The sequence below is a fragment of the Corvus kubaryi genome, unplaced genomic scaffold (assembly GCF_017639235.1).
Source record: "Corvus kubaryi isolate FWS band 111438036 unplaced genomic scaffold, C.kubaryi_AGA036_p1.0 37352, whole genome shotgun sequence".
Taxonomy (NCBI): domain Eukaryota; kingdom Metazoa; phylum Chordata; class Aves; order Passeriformes; family Corvidae; genus Corvus; species Corvus kubaryi.
In genome coordinates this window covers 1,911,374-1,927,827 of record NW_024581114.1, presented here as the reverse complement: position 1 = coordinate 1,927,827, position 16,454 = coordinate 1,911,374, and the positions used below count along the sequence as shown (strand labels likewise).

Sequence of the window (16,454 nt, the reverse complement as noted above, 5' to 3'; positions counted from 1 at the left end):
TCAGGATGTCCTTCCTGCAGCCAGATTAAACTGCACCTTGTAGCAATGACTTCCAGAGATTATTCTCCTCCCTTTCAGTTTATTCTCTCCTAGCAGAAAAAAGGGAATCATTTTCAGGGAGTTTCCCACAACGACCAGCCTGAAGGAGCTCATTCTTTTCCCCCCTCAGTCCACCCCAGCCCTTGAATCACACTAAACCACCCAGAACTGCCTCAAACCCCAAAAAGAAAAGCAGAACCCAAACCAGAACCCAGATAAAAAGTCCTCTCTCAGGGTTTATTTTAGACACCTGTATTTTTCACAGCTTTCACGACTCTCTTCAACCATGCAAAACCAGCTGATTGTATCAGGGTTGTCTCAGGTGCAGAAGTTTTTGTTGTTAATGAATAATTAGCTCTGAGCTTCTCCTTTGACCAATATCTGGATGTTCCACATGACAGGGGTCAATCAAAGACAAAAATAACCATTTTTTATTAACACAAAGTAGAAGTCAAAAATAAATGTGCCTTTCAAGGATGCTCATGCAATGCCCCAGGCACGTGCACACCAAGGCTCCAGGTAAGAGACAACAAAAGCTCTTGCAGGTACATTCCATGGAATTCTGATCCAATTCCCATCCCACCACAACTCTTAGGAAAACCCCAGCCTTTCTGCAGCAAGGCTGTGAAAGAATGCAGTTTAGAAAAGAACATTTCCAAAGCTTTGTGCCATATATACAGTGGGAATTCTGTCACTGATCCCATCTCCCACACCTGATTGTTCTTAGGTTCAGTCTCATCTTAATGAGGGACTTCAGAAACTGCCCACAGGACAGCAGTGCCAAGCCACCAGAAAAGAGCTCACACCTCTCCTTTGGGGAGGAAAAGCTGCCAGCTTTTCTCTTGGAAAACTCCTTTGTACTATTTTCATCACAATCAGAAAAAGGTTAAATGTCACCAACATACTTAAATATTTTTTTAATTACAATTACAGGTTAAAATTTATGACAGGTGTTTTTTATCGCTTGGAACTCCTCAGGTAGATCTTGGGGGTTTGCCACCCTGCAGGAGCACTTTTCAAGCCAGCTCTTTTCCAGATGCGCTCCAAATCTTTCTCAAATTTGATCTAAAACAGGAAAAAAAAAATAAAAAAAAAAGAGGTAACACAGCTCAGAAGCAGCACCCACTGCCCACACATCCCAAGGACAATGCAGGTGTAACACACACAAAGGAAAGAAAGGGTTTAAGTGACAAAATATTTGATCTTACTGCAGAAAATACATCAGAAGACATTAAAAGGCACAAGGATCTCAACAGTATCATTTTAAAAGTTCTGTGCAAGGAAAACTGAGAAGGTGGGCAATGAAATGGTGAAGGAAATAAGAGGATTTTATAGTGTTCAACACTGCCTCCTACAGATCTGAAGCAGTGGAATTACAATTAACCCCAGTTTGCATCTGGGCAAGGTGAGAATTCCTAGAGAATTATATGCCACGAAAGGCTGTGCTGAAGGAGAACATCCCCAGCATGAACAAATCTCCGTGTCTTCCCTCATTTCCTTCCATTAAAGGAAGTAAAAGGCTTCTGTGTAGAAAAACAGATTTGGAAGCACCTAAGGATGTTGTCAAGACAGGAAAGAAATTAAGGTTTAACCAGTCTCCCTGATGCAGGGTAGAGACATGAATTCATCCTTCACACAAATGCTAAAACTCATCTCCATTAATCACACCTATCTGTAAATTACTGTCATGGAAGAAAAATTATGCCCAGCAATTATCACATTTATGTTTGGAATCATAGAGTCACTGAGGCTGGAAAAGATCTCCAAGACCACTGAGTCCAGCTGTGACTGATGCCCAGCATTGTCACCCGGCACTGAGTGTCACATCCAGGCATTCCTTGGACACCTCCAGGGTGAATCCACCACCTCCCTGGGCAGCCCCTTCCAACGCCTGACCACCCTTTCCACGGAGAAATTCCTCCTGATGTCCAACCTGACCCTCCCCTGGCACAGCTTGAGGTTAAATGCTGAATTCATTCAGGCTCATTTTCTCCCAAATCCACTTAGCTCCATCATCCAACACCTGAACAGGAGCTGGTTTGATGTGTGGGCACATTTCTGTCAGGGAACTCCCCCTCCCCTGAGCTCACCTGACGCTTCTTCTTGCGCCCCTCCTTTACCCTCCTGCGGATGAACTTCCTCCTCTTGATCAGCTTCTTGTACTTGTGCCTGTTCATTTTCCTCCTGCGGATCTTCAGCACATTCTTGCACTGCACTTTGCTGCCCAGGGCTCCCTCTCCTTCCCCCACATCCCTCGTCCCAGCAGGAGGGGGACACTCGGACGGCTGCGGGGTTTCATGGCTCGCTTCTTCCTGAGCACCCTCGGCTTTGGGCAGGGAGTACCTCACTGTCAGCCAGCTCTCCAAGGGGCTGATGGAGAGTTTCCTGGGAATCAGGATCTCCTCCAGCTCAGGGTCCAGCGTGTGCCACTGCTGGGGCTGGGCCCCGCTGGTGTTGGGGGGCTGGGTGCTGTAGCGTGCGGATGGAGAACGGCAGCAGAGGAAGGAGGACACTGACCTGGGCAAGAGGTGGCCTTTGGGAGAAAGGGATTGCACTTAAAAGGCAGAATTTCCCAGCAGGAGCATGAGAAAAGCTCTGCCCAGCTCTCAAACCAGCAGACAGCTCTGGCCAGAACACGCCAACAAAAGGAAACGCTCACAGAAGCTGTATTGTCATCACAAAGGCAAGGAAATCTTTCCAAATTTTAACTACCATGCTGTAATGTTAAAAATACATTCTGCTTCACTGGGTAAGCTGCCCAGGTCACCCAGAGCAGGGTGGAGCTTCTCCTTCACTGGGGGTTGGAATTCCATGGTCTTTAAGGCCCCTTCCAACCCACACCATTCCGTGATTCCATTAAGTGGAACGTTTTCTGAAGGAAAATCAATTTGGAATGGTAAGGAGCTGTTCACTCCTGTTCAAACCTCTCTGGTGCTAAGGATTCTCCTCCTAAGGTTAAAAGAGGTTAAACCAAAGCTACACTGTACTTACAGAATAAATCAGAGACATAATAACATTTGACAACCACTGACTCAACAACAGCCTCCTCCCTCCTGCGCTGCTTGGTGGAAAAGAAACTTCTGGGAGTCCAATTACCCCAGGAAAATAACCCCAAACAAACAGAAAACCTGGTCACACAAAACCAATTTACCTGCAATTCTCGAAGCCTTCAGTAACTGGGAACTCAGCTGTGATATTAACATTTTGTTTCACTTTGTTCCCTGGCAGACCCAGCAAATGACTGTTCGAATAAGAGCATTTATTCAATAAGGCAAACACGCAGCTTAAAAAAACCTTCTCCATTCAACCCCAAACCCCAAAAATATGCGCTGAGACACCCCAAACACCCTCCTGGTTTTACCCTCAGTCTGTCGGGCTCTGCTGTGGGGGTCAAGCACCGGGGCAGCTCAGCCGCAGAGGTGATTTATTAATAAAGCTTGGGCTGTTTTAACGTTAAAAACACGGTAACTCCAGCCGAGCTCCCGAGCACAGCCCTGTCCCCCCCTCAGGCCGGGAGGAGCAGCCGCGCGGCCTAAGAACGGGTCTTCACCGAGGGGCCGCCTCCCTCCCCTCAGCCCTCCCGGCGCTGCCGCCGCTGTCCCGCCCCAGGCACGGCCCGCACGGAGCCCTCGGGGTGGCCGTGCCCGCCCTCCCCTCACGGCCCCGCCGCCATCGCCGCCATCACCCACCGGCCCCGCCGCCACCGGAACTTCCGGCCGGCCGCAGCGCCCCCTGGCGGCGCCCAGGGGGAACGGCCCCTCACGGCCCTTCATGGCCCCTCACGGCCCCTCACCGGCCCCTCACGCTCCCTTAACGTGCCGGTCTCGGTCCCTCACGGCCCCTCACGGCCCCTCGTGCTCCCTTAACGTGCCGGTCTCGGTCCCTCACGATCCTTCACGGCCCCTCCTGGCCCCTTTGTGGTCCTTCATGGTCCCTCACAGTCCTGCGTGGTCCCTCAAGGTCCTTCATGATCCCTTGTGGTCACTCACAATCCTTCCTGGTCCTTCTCAGTTCCTCACGGTCCCTCCTGGTCCTTCATGGTCCCTCACAGTCCATTCCAATGCTTTTCTACCTTTTCATGAGGAAATTTTTCTGAATATCCAACCTAACTCTGGTGCAATCTAAGCCGTTCCCTCTCCTCCTGTCCCTGTTCCCTGGGAGCAGAGCCCGAGCCCCCCTCACTGCCCCTCCTGTCAGGGAGTTGTGCAGAGCCACAAGGTCCCCCCTGAGCCTCCTTTTCCCCAGGCTGAGCCCCTTTCCCAGCTCCCTCAGCCTCTCCTGGTGCTCCAAACCCTTCCCCAGCTTTGCTCCAAAATAAATCCTTCAACCGGTTCAAGCCAGGCGTGTGCCTCACGCACCGGTTTGCACGGAGACCTCAGCCACACTTGGAAAGTCAGTGCTTGGGGTGTGTTCACCTGCTGAGTCACAGGAGCGCCTCACTAAAGCCCGTCTGAGCAGGTAAGGGGAGGAATTTTGGGCAACAGGAGGAATTCCTTCATGGAAAGGGTTGTTAAGTATGGGAATGTGGTGGAGTCCCCAGCCCTTGAGGTGCCCAAGGAAGGACTGGACATGGCACTCAGTGCTCTGGGCTGGGTGACGAGGAGGGGATCAGTCGATGGGCTTTTCCAAACGAAATAATTCGGTGATTCTGTGAAGAATTCGGTGATTCTGTGAAGGATCCTGTGATGCTGTCACAGTGAGCCTGCCTGTCCCTGGTGACGCAGGGATCATGGAAGGCACACACAGACACCTCTCCCTGCCACACCTCCGTCTGCATCCAGGGGCAAGTCCCAGTGGCTGCTGTCCAGGGACAGCCACACCTGTCCTCTCCCCTTACCTGGCTGTTGTTTGCCTTCTCTTACTCGGCACAGGAACCCACCGTCTTGGCACAGCATGAAAGTGCCTAATCAGCTGGCATAAGGGAGGGATGTTGAAGCCAATCCTGGACTTCAAAGGGCTTTTTGCTTTTATACCTACCTCAGCCAGAACACAAGAGATTTATTCACCAGCTGCTTTTAGTATTTCAGACCAGAACGAGGGTCTATCTCCGTTTTAGGTACACCCCACTGCATCAAACCCAACTACCCTGAAAGGTTGGCTTTGGTTAGAGTTTCTTCCTGAAAATTAGGAATAAAATTCTCTTGCCAGGAAAGAGAAGCCTATGAAGAGAAATTAAACGAAGTAAACAGTTCGGTAAACAGACTGTTTAATCAAGACTTTATTGAAGACACTTCAGAAGTTTATGTACAAAACAACATTCCCACCCCCATATCAGGCTGTTAGTCACCCACTGGGAACAAAGCAAGTGCCTGGTGTACACTGGCAACCTGGGGACACTCAAGAGTTTGCCACGGAATTTACAGAAGTACCAAATTCCCATGGTTTAGAGCTGGGCAATTTCAGCCTTGGCTCAGTTAGGAACAAAGGAAACCGAAGGAGTTTTTTTCTGGAGAGAATGGATCATACTGGAATCTGACAGCCTACACTGGCCTTACTCTGAGGTCAGGTCATTTAATTCTGCAGAGAGCCAGAAGCCCACTTTGGTTTTGGAAGTGAAAAGGAACCACCAGCCCCCGGATTTAACTTGCAGGTTTTAATCCATTTCTGAGGGTTCCAGGAGATGCCCATCACCGAGAGCACAGTAGTGTTTGCAGCAAGCATTAGAGCAGAGCAGTAGCAGTACCAATGAAAGACTCAGCCACCTTGCTTTCCAAATACACCTAGAGAGAGGCTCAGCATCACACTGGCTATTTCAAGGAGTGTGTAAGAAAACCCTAGAGACACAGACAGCAGTGGCAAGGTTAAATTGTGACTGATGTGCTGTTCCTGTAGAGTTCTGTGCACTTCTACCACGGTAGAGTTTCCCCTTGCCAGTCTAGGAAAGAACCATTTTCTTTTTCACCGAGACGGTCCAGAACAGAGAGAATACCTGGGATAGCCTCCTGCACCTGCATGGGAGCCTGGAATGAATCAAGCTTAGGTCATTACTGGGAATATCCTGCAGAAGAGAATCAAGGAGGTTCTACAATGAAGGGAGATGTATTTTTGTGTGTCACAGTACATGGAGGCGTGCAACCAGGGGGTTGGGACAACAAGGGACCCCCACTGTCACATTTCCAGAGCTGGCACTCACCATGTTTCCACCCATGTCTGTCTGAAGCCAGCCTGGGTGCAAGGAAATGCAGAGAATCCCGTCCGATTTCAAGTCTGCAGCGAGACACCTGGTGATCATGTTCAGTGCAGTCTGTGGGAGTGGAAACCACCTATTAATGTGCTGTTTATGAGCCTTGAGCAAGACCTCAAACCCAGCTGGTGGGCACCTCCCTTCCACCCTGTTGTCTCCTGGCACAGGAAGGGGCAGTAAGAGACTCTCAGTAACTCATCCAGACCTTCTGGGCACTCTGGAAGCTCTACCACCATAAACTCACTGCCCAAAGATGAAACTACATTGCAATGGAAGATAAAGTCGCCTTTGAAACACCTCAGGAGCTGTGAGGAGAATAATATTGACATAAGGACTGTGTTTTTCTGCATAACCACTACACAAACATTCATTTACTTCTGAACAGGGAAAACAAGTATTTAACAGCTTATGAGTAGGTGGTGTAGGAGAAACTGTATGTGTGATCCTGACTATCTGTGCAAACTCAATCTCTGGATGTGACAAAACTAAAAATCCCACCTGTCACTACCATCACCACATACAGGTCAGCACACCTTTTGCTGAGCTTCCTGCCTGCTCCCTCGCTTGGATGGGAGAGGAACACAGCTGATAGAACCCACACTCGATGGCATCAGCTCTCCCCTGAATGCCAAATCCCTCAGGTGTGGATCTGTATCAGAGCAGGGATTTGGGAGCCTGCTCCAGGTGCAGAGTTTCACAGCTCCCATTTCCACCCACATGAAGAAGGAGAACAGTTTTTGTGTCCACAGAGGTGCTGCACCCCTTGGCATCATCACCTTGGGGTCAGCGTGGTCTCTAACTCAGCCCAGGTGTGCCCACAAACCTTGGCTATCCTGTAGGGATAGACCTTGAGGAACATCTCATTTGCCTGGACGAGCTGCATGGAGGCAGCGAGAGAGGACATATTGATGATGGCAGCTCTGTGACAGCCCATTCCAGTGCCCAGCTGGGCTGCCTTCCTCAGCAGGGGGAGGAACGCCTGTGGAAACAAGAGTTTGCTTTCATTTGGTGACTTGGGTTGGAGTTGGATCATTCCCTCATTCATAGCAGGAACCCCAGTACAGCTCTGGGCCACCAGCACAGAGCAGTGATGGCTCCTCAGACACAGAGGAAACCTTCCTCCAGCAGCCTTTTCTGCCCAGCTCCTGTCCCCACCTGCCATGAAGTGATCCCACAGCAGGTGCACAAACAGCAGCTCTTGCTGCTCTCCAGACGGGCAGGTCCATGTCAGAACTGTATCTGTGCAGTTCCAAGGGGACAAACACCTGGACAAGTCCAGCTCACTTGTGGAAAAGCCCCAGATTAAGCCCATTCCTCCCAGTCCTTACCTTGGTGACCATCAGCTGGGCAACGGTGTTGGTTTCATAAATGGTGAGCATGGTCTCTGCTGTGACTTCCTCCAGCGAGGCGAGCACGTTGATGCCAGCATTGTTGATGAGGCAGTTCAGGCCTTTGTCTCCCACAATTTCTTCCACTTCCTTGACCACTTTCTTGATGCTGTTCTCACAGACCACATCTGCACAGAGGAGGCAGGAAGAGCCCCAGTGAACAGTGTGGGCTTCAGGGTCTGCCTGGCACGAGACAACCCGTGCCAAACCAAATCTGAGGCTGCCTGGGGATGTTTGGGCAGCACACAGGTGAAAATGCACAGATTTTACAGAACTACATTTCCCTTGTGTTATCTTAAGATGGTTTTCAGCTGCTGGAGATCACGTCCAGATACTAATCACTCAGGAGACCAATTTCTTAAGAAATCTCTTCACCTAAGTGGAACAGATTTCTGTACACAGAAATAAAGGCCCTTACTCACCCAGCTGCAGGAGCTTGATGTTGCTGTATTGCTTGCTGAGCTGCTGCAGTTCCTAGGAAGAAGAAAATTTTTATCATGTATGTATATATGTATATTATATATAAAAATCTCCATGGCTATTACATAAATCAGTTTGAATTCTGCACCTCTAGAATTGCAACTGAAATATTTTCATGATTGGACTGAAGGCAGTGGTTCTACTTGGTTTTCCAGCCTTCTGAGCAGCTTTCCTAAGAGCCAGATCAAGGAACTGGACTCTTTCCCTGCTTAGTCCAGACTCCACCGTGCTGGATTTTTAGTGGGATATTTCTCAGTTCTCAGCATTCCAGTAAAAATCCAGTAGCTTCCCAACTTTGCAAGAAAAGCATAATTCTCCTGAAGCTCAGCTAGTGCTGGACATCACTTTGGAGCAACAGGAACGCTTTTAAAAAGCCATTTGGAATTACTGTTTGCAGTTTTCCCATGGGAATTCCGTTTCCCCAGCAGCCGCGTTAGCGTCAGTTCTTGTAAGTGGAGGTGAAGTACACCATGAAATCCATCCCAGGCACAGCCACTGTCCAGAAGAACAATTCCCTCCCTGCTGTAACTCTCCCATCTGCCTGTCAGCAGAGCAGGCTGGTGTTCCTGGAGAAATCCATGCTCTCCGGTGTTCCGGCTGGACAAAGTATTCCAAATTGGATTTATAGGCCCAGCTGGAATACTCAGGTTTCTGTGCCATGAAGCCAAGTGGGAAGTGTGGCCAAACATAACAGATGGATTCCATGCTCCCAGTCGTGTTCAGGAGACACAGCAACCTGGCCAAACATTCCAGCCCAGCAAATCCCTTTCTTTAGGAGCCCTTTGGGAATAGGGGTCAGGAGGGCAGGTTTTGAAAGAATCCTTCTCTGCCCCTTGGAGACACTTTAGGGACTCCGTGTCCTCTGACAAACTATAATGCCTTGCATCTTTAATCTCACATCAGACCCTGCAGGATTCTCTCCAGGCTTGTTTGGGAGATTTGTTCTCCCACTGAGGCCCATCTACAACTGCAGTTAAGGCTATTAAGGGGAGGGGGAAGGAAAAACAAGTCAGAAGCACAAAACCAGAAGACATTCCTTGCTTTGGACAGGGCTTGGTGGGACAGTTTTCCATAAATTAAAGGCCCAGAACACACTGTCTTGTTTATTGATAGCCCAGGATGAAATAGCTCTGCCATGTCAAGGCCTGCAATAATTCCATGCCTTTGGACTGTCACTGGATTCCAGTTTGACAGTATCACTTAATGGATAATGAACTCCTGGAGCGCTCTGGCTTCTCAAGGTTTGTCCATTTATTTATAGTTCATTTATTTATATGCTTTACTCTCTGACAGAAACAAGCTACCAACTCCTGCTGAAAGGCCAGAGCTGCTTTGAGTAGCAACGGCAACTGAGAGGCTTCTGAAGTGAGTAAGCAATATTTTCAATTAAGAACTGCAAACACTGGAGAATGAAGCATTCTCCAGTACATAAACAGCATGAAATTACAATAGCTGCATGCAAATTAGGTTTAAAATTCAATGGGTTTTCCAGTTAATTACTTAGTTAACAAGTGACTCCCACTTCAGGGGTTGGAATTTCTGAGAAGCAGCTCCCAGGCACAAAGCTGATCTAGCCAGCTTTGGTCTTCAAGAGCGTTACACCTGATATAAGCTGAAAAATCCAGTTAGAACATCTAAAAACTGCAGGAAAGCCTATTTTTCCCCTCCTGTCACTAGAAGGAACATGAGAAAAGGAGGACTGAGACAAGTCGGTACAGCCAGCATATCCCAGCTAAGTCATTTTTAATTAGTGTGCTGTGACAGAGACTTTAAAAACAAACAAGACAAACAAAACCCAACAAAAAGCCACAACACAACTCCCTAATGCTGTGTTTATTTAGCATAGGAGCTGTAGAACTGCTCTGCACCTGAACAATCACCCCTGAGAATCAACTCTTCGGGAGTCCAAGACAAGAATTAAACTCTGATTAGCATCTGTTGTTTCCTGTTTGCTGATTTTTAATTACGATTAACAAAGAGTCAGCCTATTCTGATTTAAAGATCCTCTGGCACTCAAAGCTCCAGATACAGATTCCTCAGCACACAGGGTATTTATTGCTCGATTTCAACCAGGAATGTTCTGTTGTCTTTGTCATTTAGCAAGATTTACTTTGCCTTCTTTGTGAAAGCATTATCCACTTCAGTTACAGCTCTTGGAAAGGGCCTGGCCCCGCTCAGCCAGTTGGAAGCAATCAAGCCAAACAAACACAGCCTGTGGGCAGGATAAAGGTGCTTGGGTATCCTTCACATCGTCCTGCTTGCACTCGGGACAAAGCCAGAGGTGTATCCTATTTTTCTGTGTCCCTCTGAGACAGGTTTTCAGTATCACAGTGTACAGCCAACTCACTGTTCAACCCTGTAACAGCTTCCACAGCACTGCCCTGACCCACAGGCCTCTGTGACTCCAGAAGAGCCAGATCTTACTGCTGTAGGAAGTGTAAAACACTTCCAGAAAAAAACACAAAACAATCAAACAAAACAACTCTGCAATAACCCAAAACTAGAAAGACTTCAAGAATGCCCTCTCCACCTGATATATAGTCAGAAATGCCCCCTTTGCCTGATATATCTGTTGCACAGATCACTCAGCTGCTCTTCCCAGTTGCAAACCACATGGCTAAAATATGTGTTAAAGGGAAAAACAAGCCCCAGTCCTGACAGAGACAGTGAGCAGAGAGAGCTCCGGGTCTGACGAGGGAACAGGCACAATTTGTAACAGGATCTCCTGCTTCACAGCAAGGGAAACTGCACATTAAGCCCTGGAAGCTTCCCAGAGCTCTCTAGAGGGCTCCAGCAGCGAGGAATTTGTTCACCTGGGAACACACTGGGGCTATGGGGAGAGCAGGAGAAACGGGAGCTGCTGCTGTGCAGATCCCACAGCTCTGGGCACCACGTTTCTTCACACCGTGGCCATCTCCCCCGTCCCCCATCAGAGAGGGCACTCCAGGGGCTGCAGCATTTTTAAGTGCAGTCCTTTAGGGCAGAGTTTTTTCCCTTTTATGGGAAAGCAGGATGGGGGAGGAAGAAAAATAGGAGTGTGGGGAGAATTCCAGCTGGGTCCATGAGCCCCTGCAGGCTCCCTGGTAATGACTGCACCCGGGGCTGTGTCCATCTGGAGAGCAAAGACAGGACATCAGGATTATTTCGCAGGAGATTTGTAGCTGCTCCCACTGTCAGCGTTGGAGCAGCCCAAGAAAAGGCAGATTGGAATCAGAGAGTGGCTGGAGGAGTCTCCGATGGTGCTTTTCCAGGAGGGGCAGTGGTTATCTGGCTGCCTGCGGGCCTGCTGCATGTTATCGTGTGATCTGCAGCCCATTTGTTAGGCAAATGTTCTAGGGAGGCCACCTAGGAGCTCCTCAGCCCCAGAACTCGAGTTTTCACAACTTCTGCCAGCACAGACTCACATGCAAAAGCCTGCAGCTGTTCAGCATTATCCCAAGGTTAGGGAGTTACAGGAGATGTGCTGCTTTCCTGGTAAAGAGAGGAAAGCAAAGTCAGCCTTCCCCAGCATCTTTCTAAAAGCAGCTCCTTAGGGGCTCTTCTCTGTCCACTGTTTGGAGGGCTCTGAAATATTCAGTCATCACCCTGCTAGGAGATTCTTGCCAGCAGCTAAGCATATTTAATCACTTTTCCTCTAAAAACTGGAAGATAATTTTTAAAAACCTTTTCATTCGAGCTGCACCCATCTTCTTCCTCCATTCTGCAACGGGAAAATGCTGCTCTGCCAAACCAGAGGAGAATTTAAAGGAACTGTCCAAAGTTGCTGTTCTCCAGGTTCATCCTCTCATGCAGGAGAGGAAGTGGGGGCAGTTCGCTTGTGCTAAGGAAGGGTTTTCATATGGTCACTTACCACAAAGCCAAGAGGGAAAACCAAAATTAGACCAGCTGAACTGCTGTCAAGAGAAAAAGCACTGACCCAAGTGTGCAGAGAAACTCCCTCAGCTTCACAGTCCAGCGTGCATGGCCAACAAACAGCTCTGAGTTGGGCCAAGCCCATTTCATGTGCCCTAAGCCGAGCCTGCAGTGCCAATCTCTGAGAGCAGGGACCTGAACTCTGGGAGTTCAACATTTGACTGGAAAGTCATTGACAGCAAAGGTTCATCTCTGAGAAAGAAAAAAAAAAAAAAAAAAAGACCAGAACCTCGCTGAACCTTTGCCTTTCCTACCACGCTGAGCAGCACTGCCGTGCTGGAGCCAAGCTTTGAGAGCACCAGCTGAACGTGGTGCTCCCATGACCAAGATTCCCAGTGGTGGAGGCTGGAGCAGGTCTATTCTTGCCCTCTGCAGCCCCAAGGACCAGCAGCACAGTGGGAACACTCTCAGAGGGTCAGAAGGTTTTGTGCCAGCTCTGTGCATTGCAGATGGGGCAGATAATGCTGGTGAAACCACTACAATACCTTTAGTAAAGATTTCTCTTCCTTGTGGAGTTTCCAAACCCATCTGTTAGAAATATGCTTTCAGCTGACTGCAGAGGTTTCTACTGATGTCCTGCCAAAGCACAGCACATGGCCTAGAGGTCCTTACAAAGAACAAAAACCCACCCTGATCCACCAAGGACAAAACTTGCCCCCCTAAAAAAAAAAAAAAAGCTTTGGATGCACCCATGTGGCCTGCAGAATCACCACTGGGGTTACTGGAATGTGGCTCCTGGCCAGCTTCCTGCCTACAGGAGACACCCTGCCAGAGGCTTTCCAGGTTTCTCCCGCAAGCGAGGAGTGACCCAGACTCTTCCCAGACACATCGCACTGTCTGAAGGCTGTTTCATCTTCCTGTGCAGGTTTACAGCCTTTTCTCTCCAGATTTTTAAATACTGGCCGCACAAAAAAAAAAAAAAAACCCGATGAGTTGTGCTGAGATTTGCCCGCGTAATGTTTCCTAGGAAGCTCTTCCTGTTGAAGGAACCATTTCACTTCTCCATGTAATGGATCCGAGCCCATTATGATGAAAAATCACAGGGCCCAGTTGGTGAAAAAAAGAAAGAACCTCTCTCAAAGCCGGCTGAAGCAGCTTCAGGACAAACAACCACGCCGGGAGATTTTGATCTAACACAGGTCAGATGTCTCTGCTGTTTTCCTGTGCCACTGCTACACCGGGCTCTTGTGCAATCACTCATAGGAAACAGGGCTGGGACCGGTGCCAGCTCGGGTAACAGGAGTTAAAAGGGAACAGAATGGAGTGAATGCCTGAATGCCTGCTCAGGTGGTGCACAGGAGGGGCTCGGGGGGAGCCACAGGGACCAGCAGCCCTGGCAGGGAGCTGTGCACCTGATCTCAGCCTTGCTGGGCTGTGTCTCTGCACTTTCATTCAGAAATACCCTAAATGTTCCTTTGTGCTGGGGACTTTTTTTTTAAAATTATTTTCCTTCAGTTTCATAAGTACCTGCAGAGCAGCAGCAGTTTCTGGAGAAGCAGAGGTCAGAGTGCAACTGTTACCTGGCCAACCCTGCCCCACATCCTCGGGGGTGACCTTTTAGGGCTTTTTTTATAGCTAAGCAGTAAACAGAGTTGCTGTGTTTGTTTTATTGCTAGCACGGTGTGATCACAATCTGTAGGAAAGGAATCAAACCCCCCAGAAGGAACAGACACGGGGGCTCTGCTTCCCTCTGCACGTGCCAGGGAATTTGCCTTTTGCCGGGACAGCCACGTTTGAAACAGGGGAGATGCAGGAATAGGGCTGTGGGTATCAATTCTCCTTCCAAATGCCTGGGGCGTTCCCGAGGGGCTTGAGACACTCAAAGGGCTGAGTGCTCAGCTTCCTGCAGCTCTGGAGCACCGGAGGGAAGGAACAGGGGGATGGATACCTGTGTGCATTTCTGTGCTGCCCAAATTCCACCTCACCGAGGAGAGCCGAGATCAGCCTGGACACGCAACAAGTGACACTGCTGGTCACAAAGTGATTGATCACCCTCATCGATTTGCCTCCAAAGCTTCCAGGTGTGTGTGAAATTTGTCTGGAAGAGTTTAGGGACAGGGAAGGAGTCCCAAAAGTACTGCGATGCTGCAGCAGAGGAGACTTGGGCTGAAAAGGGAGAGAGAGGGCTGCAAGTGGATCTAGGAGCAGCAGGTAACAAAAGCTATTTCCAGCAGAAACGCTGACCCCTGCCCAGCCGAGAGGGGAACTAAGAGGAGCATTCAATTCATCGTTCATTTGGGCTTTCTCACTTGTTGTAAGTGCAGCAGAGAAAAAGAGGCAGAGAGGGCACGGCTCCTGCTGGGGACACAGACACGCCGTGGAGAGAGAAGGAAAACTGTGGCAGATCCCACGGGGAAGGTTTCTGAGGGACGGGCTGCCCCTGCAGAACTCGAGCAGGACAGGACAGACACCTCCAGCAGCAAATCCAGCGAGAAACTCGGGGATTAAAGAAAGGGGATGGCAGGAGCGCTGGAGATGCTGCTGCTGCCCTCCTGCTTGCCCGGCCGCGTCCCGCTCGCTCTCCTCCTGCCGAGAACGCTCCCTATCGTCGATATTCCCAGCTCCAGCCCCGGAGAACTCCCCAGCACCGGCTCCACCCGCCTCGGCTCCATCCCAGCGCGGGCTCTCGCTGCCGGCACAGGGATGCTCGAGATGTTCCGCGCTTCCAAAGTGCCTTCTCCTCCCTCCCGCCGCCGTTACCCCGTTCCGGGAACTCCCGGCGCCCCCGCCCCGCTTACCTGCGCCTTCTCGGGGTACCGGCAGGTCGCAAAGACCAAATCCGGGGAGGGGCTGGCGGCTGCGAGCCCCCGCACCAGCCCCAGCCCGATGCCGCGGCTGCAGCCGGTGATGAGCACGGAGCGGCAGCGCGGCTGGGCCATGCTGCCTCGGCCCCGTTCGCTCCGCTCCCGGCGCTTCTTAAGCCCACGCGGTTCTCAACCTGCGCGGTGCGGAGCCGGCCCCGCCGCCCCGGGCCCGCCCCCGCCGCGGCGCCTCCCCCGCCCGGCTCCGGGGGCAGGGAGAGAACGGGCTCGGAGAGCGGCCAGGGAAAGGGGAATCGGCTCTTCCCCCTCCCACAGAGACCCGAGCTCATCCCGCGCCCGGCCGGTACCCAAACCCCGTTCCACAAACTTCAGAGCCCTGCGTGTGACAGTGGCGGCTGCAGAGCAGCCCCTGAGCCCTCTGACCCTCGTTATCAGTCCCACAGAACGGGACAAGGGTGAAAGCGCTCGCCCCAGCAGCCAGGCGTGGGCAGGAGAGAATTCAGCTCTCTAATTGGGGGATGAAGCAGAGGCAGGAACTGAAGCCCCATTTCTGGACTCCCCACGTTCCTGCCAAAGGCGTTTTGGGGTGTGCCTGGCACTGCATTACTCTCCCTTCCTCACTGTGGAGGACCTGGTCCTGGAAATCAATACAGGCGTCCTGCCCTTAGCTCATCCTCACCCTATTCCCCCCAGACTGGCACGTGCCTTCCCAGATCAATAACCTTCACGGATCTGCACACTCATGCAGAAACTGGTACCTGGAGGTTTAAAGGCTTTAATTACATCTGTGAGCGTAAGATTGCTCTTTCCTTTTTTAAAAGATCACTACACTTTTAAAACTAATTTCATCCTGCTGGAGGGTCAGGAATAAAACTCTTTCCTTGGGAAACTGAAGAACAAAGATTTGGTAATTTGTAAAAATTCTGTGGAAAAGCCTCAAACAGCTGCTGAGTCGGCCCTGTTTCCCCTTTTGTTGGTTTATTTCTAAATAAAGGCAGTAGCTCCAAAAATGTACAGGATTGAAATATATTAAAGTATTGCTGGTGGGTAGCTCAGGTTTGGTGTTCCCATCACATTCCCACGGGAGATGAAGATGACAAGATCCTTCCAGACATTTCTCCTACCTCAGACAGTGCTGGCTGTGAGCAAAGCTCACCAGGGGGGCTTCTGGAACAGCCTGGATTCCAGTTCCCCAAAGCTGGGGGAAAGCTCATCCCTGTGCACACAGCAGCTGTGGCAGGAAGCCAGCAGCAAGGCTGCCCTGGATACTGATACCTGTTTTTTCTTTCAAACAAAGCTCCATTCCAGCAACTTCTGGAACACTCTTCTTTTCCAGGTGCTTTAATCCATTAAAGGTGCTTCCTTCCCACACGTACTATGTGCATTTCAGAACAATTTCCTTTGTGCATTACCAACAGTGTGGTGGGTTTGGAAGATCTTTTTTAAAAAATCCCCATCCAGCCTAAAATTGTTTAGTGACCTCTTTGTGCTTGGGAGCTGTTGGCACAAATGGAATTTCACACAGCAGGGATTGGCAACCTCTGGGAAATAATCCTTTGGGCTCTCACCTGGGAAAGGAAAGCTTTGGTGGCCAAGCCCCTGCTGACACAAACACAGCTCTGACACAGTGGATTTACTGCTGGTGAGCCATTTTGGGGAAAATATGAAGCCTGGAGGATTATTTCCCAG

General features: G+C 50.1%; 2 protein-coding genes and 1 long non-coding RNA gene across 5 annotated transcripts; 1 reads left to right on the top strand and 2 right to left on the bottom strand.

Annotated features, from left to right (window-relative positions):
• Positions 1-447: 447 nt before the first annotated feature.
• AURKAIP1 (aurora kinase A interacting protein 1) lies at positions 448-3,748 on the bottom strand. Of its 2 annotated transcripts, none has more exons than XM_042032096.1 (4): positions 3,729-3,748; positions 3,191-3,280; positions 2,130-2,572; positions 448-1,104 (listed from the first exon to the last, which is right to left on the bottom strand). In XM_042032096.1, exons 2-4 carry the CDS (start codon positions 3,240-3,242, stop codon positions 997-999), a joined length of 603 nt encoding a protein of 200 aa, XP_041888030.1. In that variant the 5' UTR covers positions 3,243-3,280; positions 3,729-3,748; the 3' UTR covers positions 448-996. The 2 variants fall into 2 exon arrangements, with proteins under 2 accessions (XP_041888030.1, XP_041888031.1); XM_042032097.1 differs by lacking the exon at positions 3,729-3,748 and adding an exon at positions 3,401-3,654.
• A 521-nt stretch (positions 3,749-4,269) lies between these two features.
• On the top strand, positions 4,270-10,025 carry LOC121666494. Of its 2 annotated transcripts, XR_006016675.1 has the most exons (3): positions 4,270-4,497; positions 9,385-9,456; positions 9,933-10,025. It is a non-coding gene; the product is annotated as an uncharacterized LOC121666494 (long non-coding RNA). The 2 variants fall into 2 exon arrangements; XR_006016674.1 differs by having other exon boundaries at positions 9,385-10,025.
• LOC121666493 (C-factor-like) lies at positions 5,240-14,964 on the bottom strand. Its single transcript, XM_042032095.1, has 6 exons — positions 14,742-14,964; positions 8,034-8,085; positions 7,552-7,739; positions 7,047-7,202; positions 6,173-6,283; positions 5,240-5,999 (listed from the first exon to the last, which is right to left on the bottom strand). The coding sequence occupies exons 1-6, from the start codon at positions 14,880-14,882 to the stop codon at positions 5,886-5,888; spliced, it is 762 nt and encodes a 253-aa protein (XP_041888029.1). The 5' UTR covers positions 14,883-14,964; the 3' UTR covers positions 5,240-5,885.
• Positions 14,965-16,454: the final 1,490 nt, after the last annotated feature.

What these genes read in the sequence shown, in the direction of transcription:
- AURKAIP1 (XM_042032096.1), bottom strand. Translation starts at nt 3,242, where the DNA reads ATGTTAATATCACAGCTGAGTTCCCAGTTACTGAAGGCTTCGAGAATT. An exon ending in GAAGGCTTCGAGAATTGCAG is followed by an intron (nt 2,573 to 3,190) that starts GTAAATTGGTTT and finishes TTTCTCCCAAAG; the next exon opens with GCCACCTCTTGCCCAGGTCA. An exon ending in GGCGCAAGAAGAAGCGTCAG is followed by an intron (nt 1,105 to 2,129) that starts GTGAGCTCAGGG and finishes TTCCTGTTTTAG; the next exon opens with ATCAAATTTGAGAAAGATTT.
- LOC121666493 (XM_042032095.1), bottom strand. Translation starts at nt 14,882, where the DNA reads ATGGCCCAGCCGCGCTGCCGCTCCGTGCTCATCACCGGCTGCAGCCGC. An exon ending in CCCAGCTGATGGTCACCAAG is followed by an intron (nt 7,203 to 7,551) that starts GTAAGGACTGGG and finishes TTGTTTCCACAG; the next exon opens with GCGTTCCTCCCCCTGCTGAG. An exon ending in ATCCCTACAGGATAGCCAAG is followed by an intron (nt 6,284 to 7,046) that starts GTTTGTGGGCAC and finishes CCACTCCCACAG; the next exon opens with ACTGCACTGAACATGATCAC.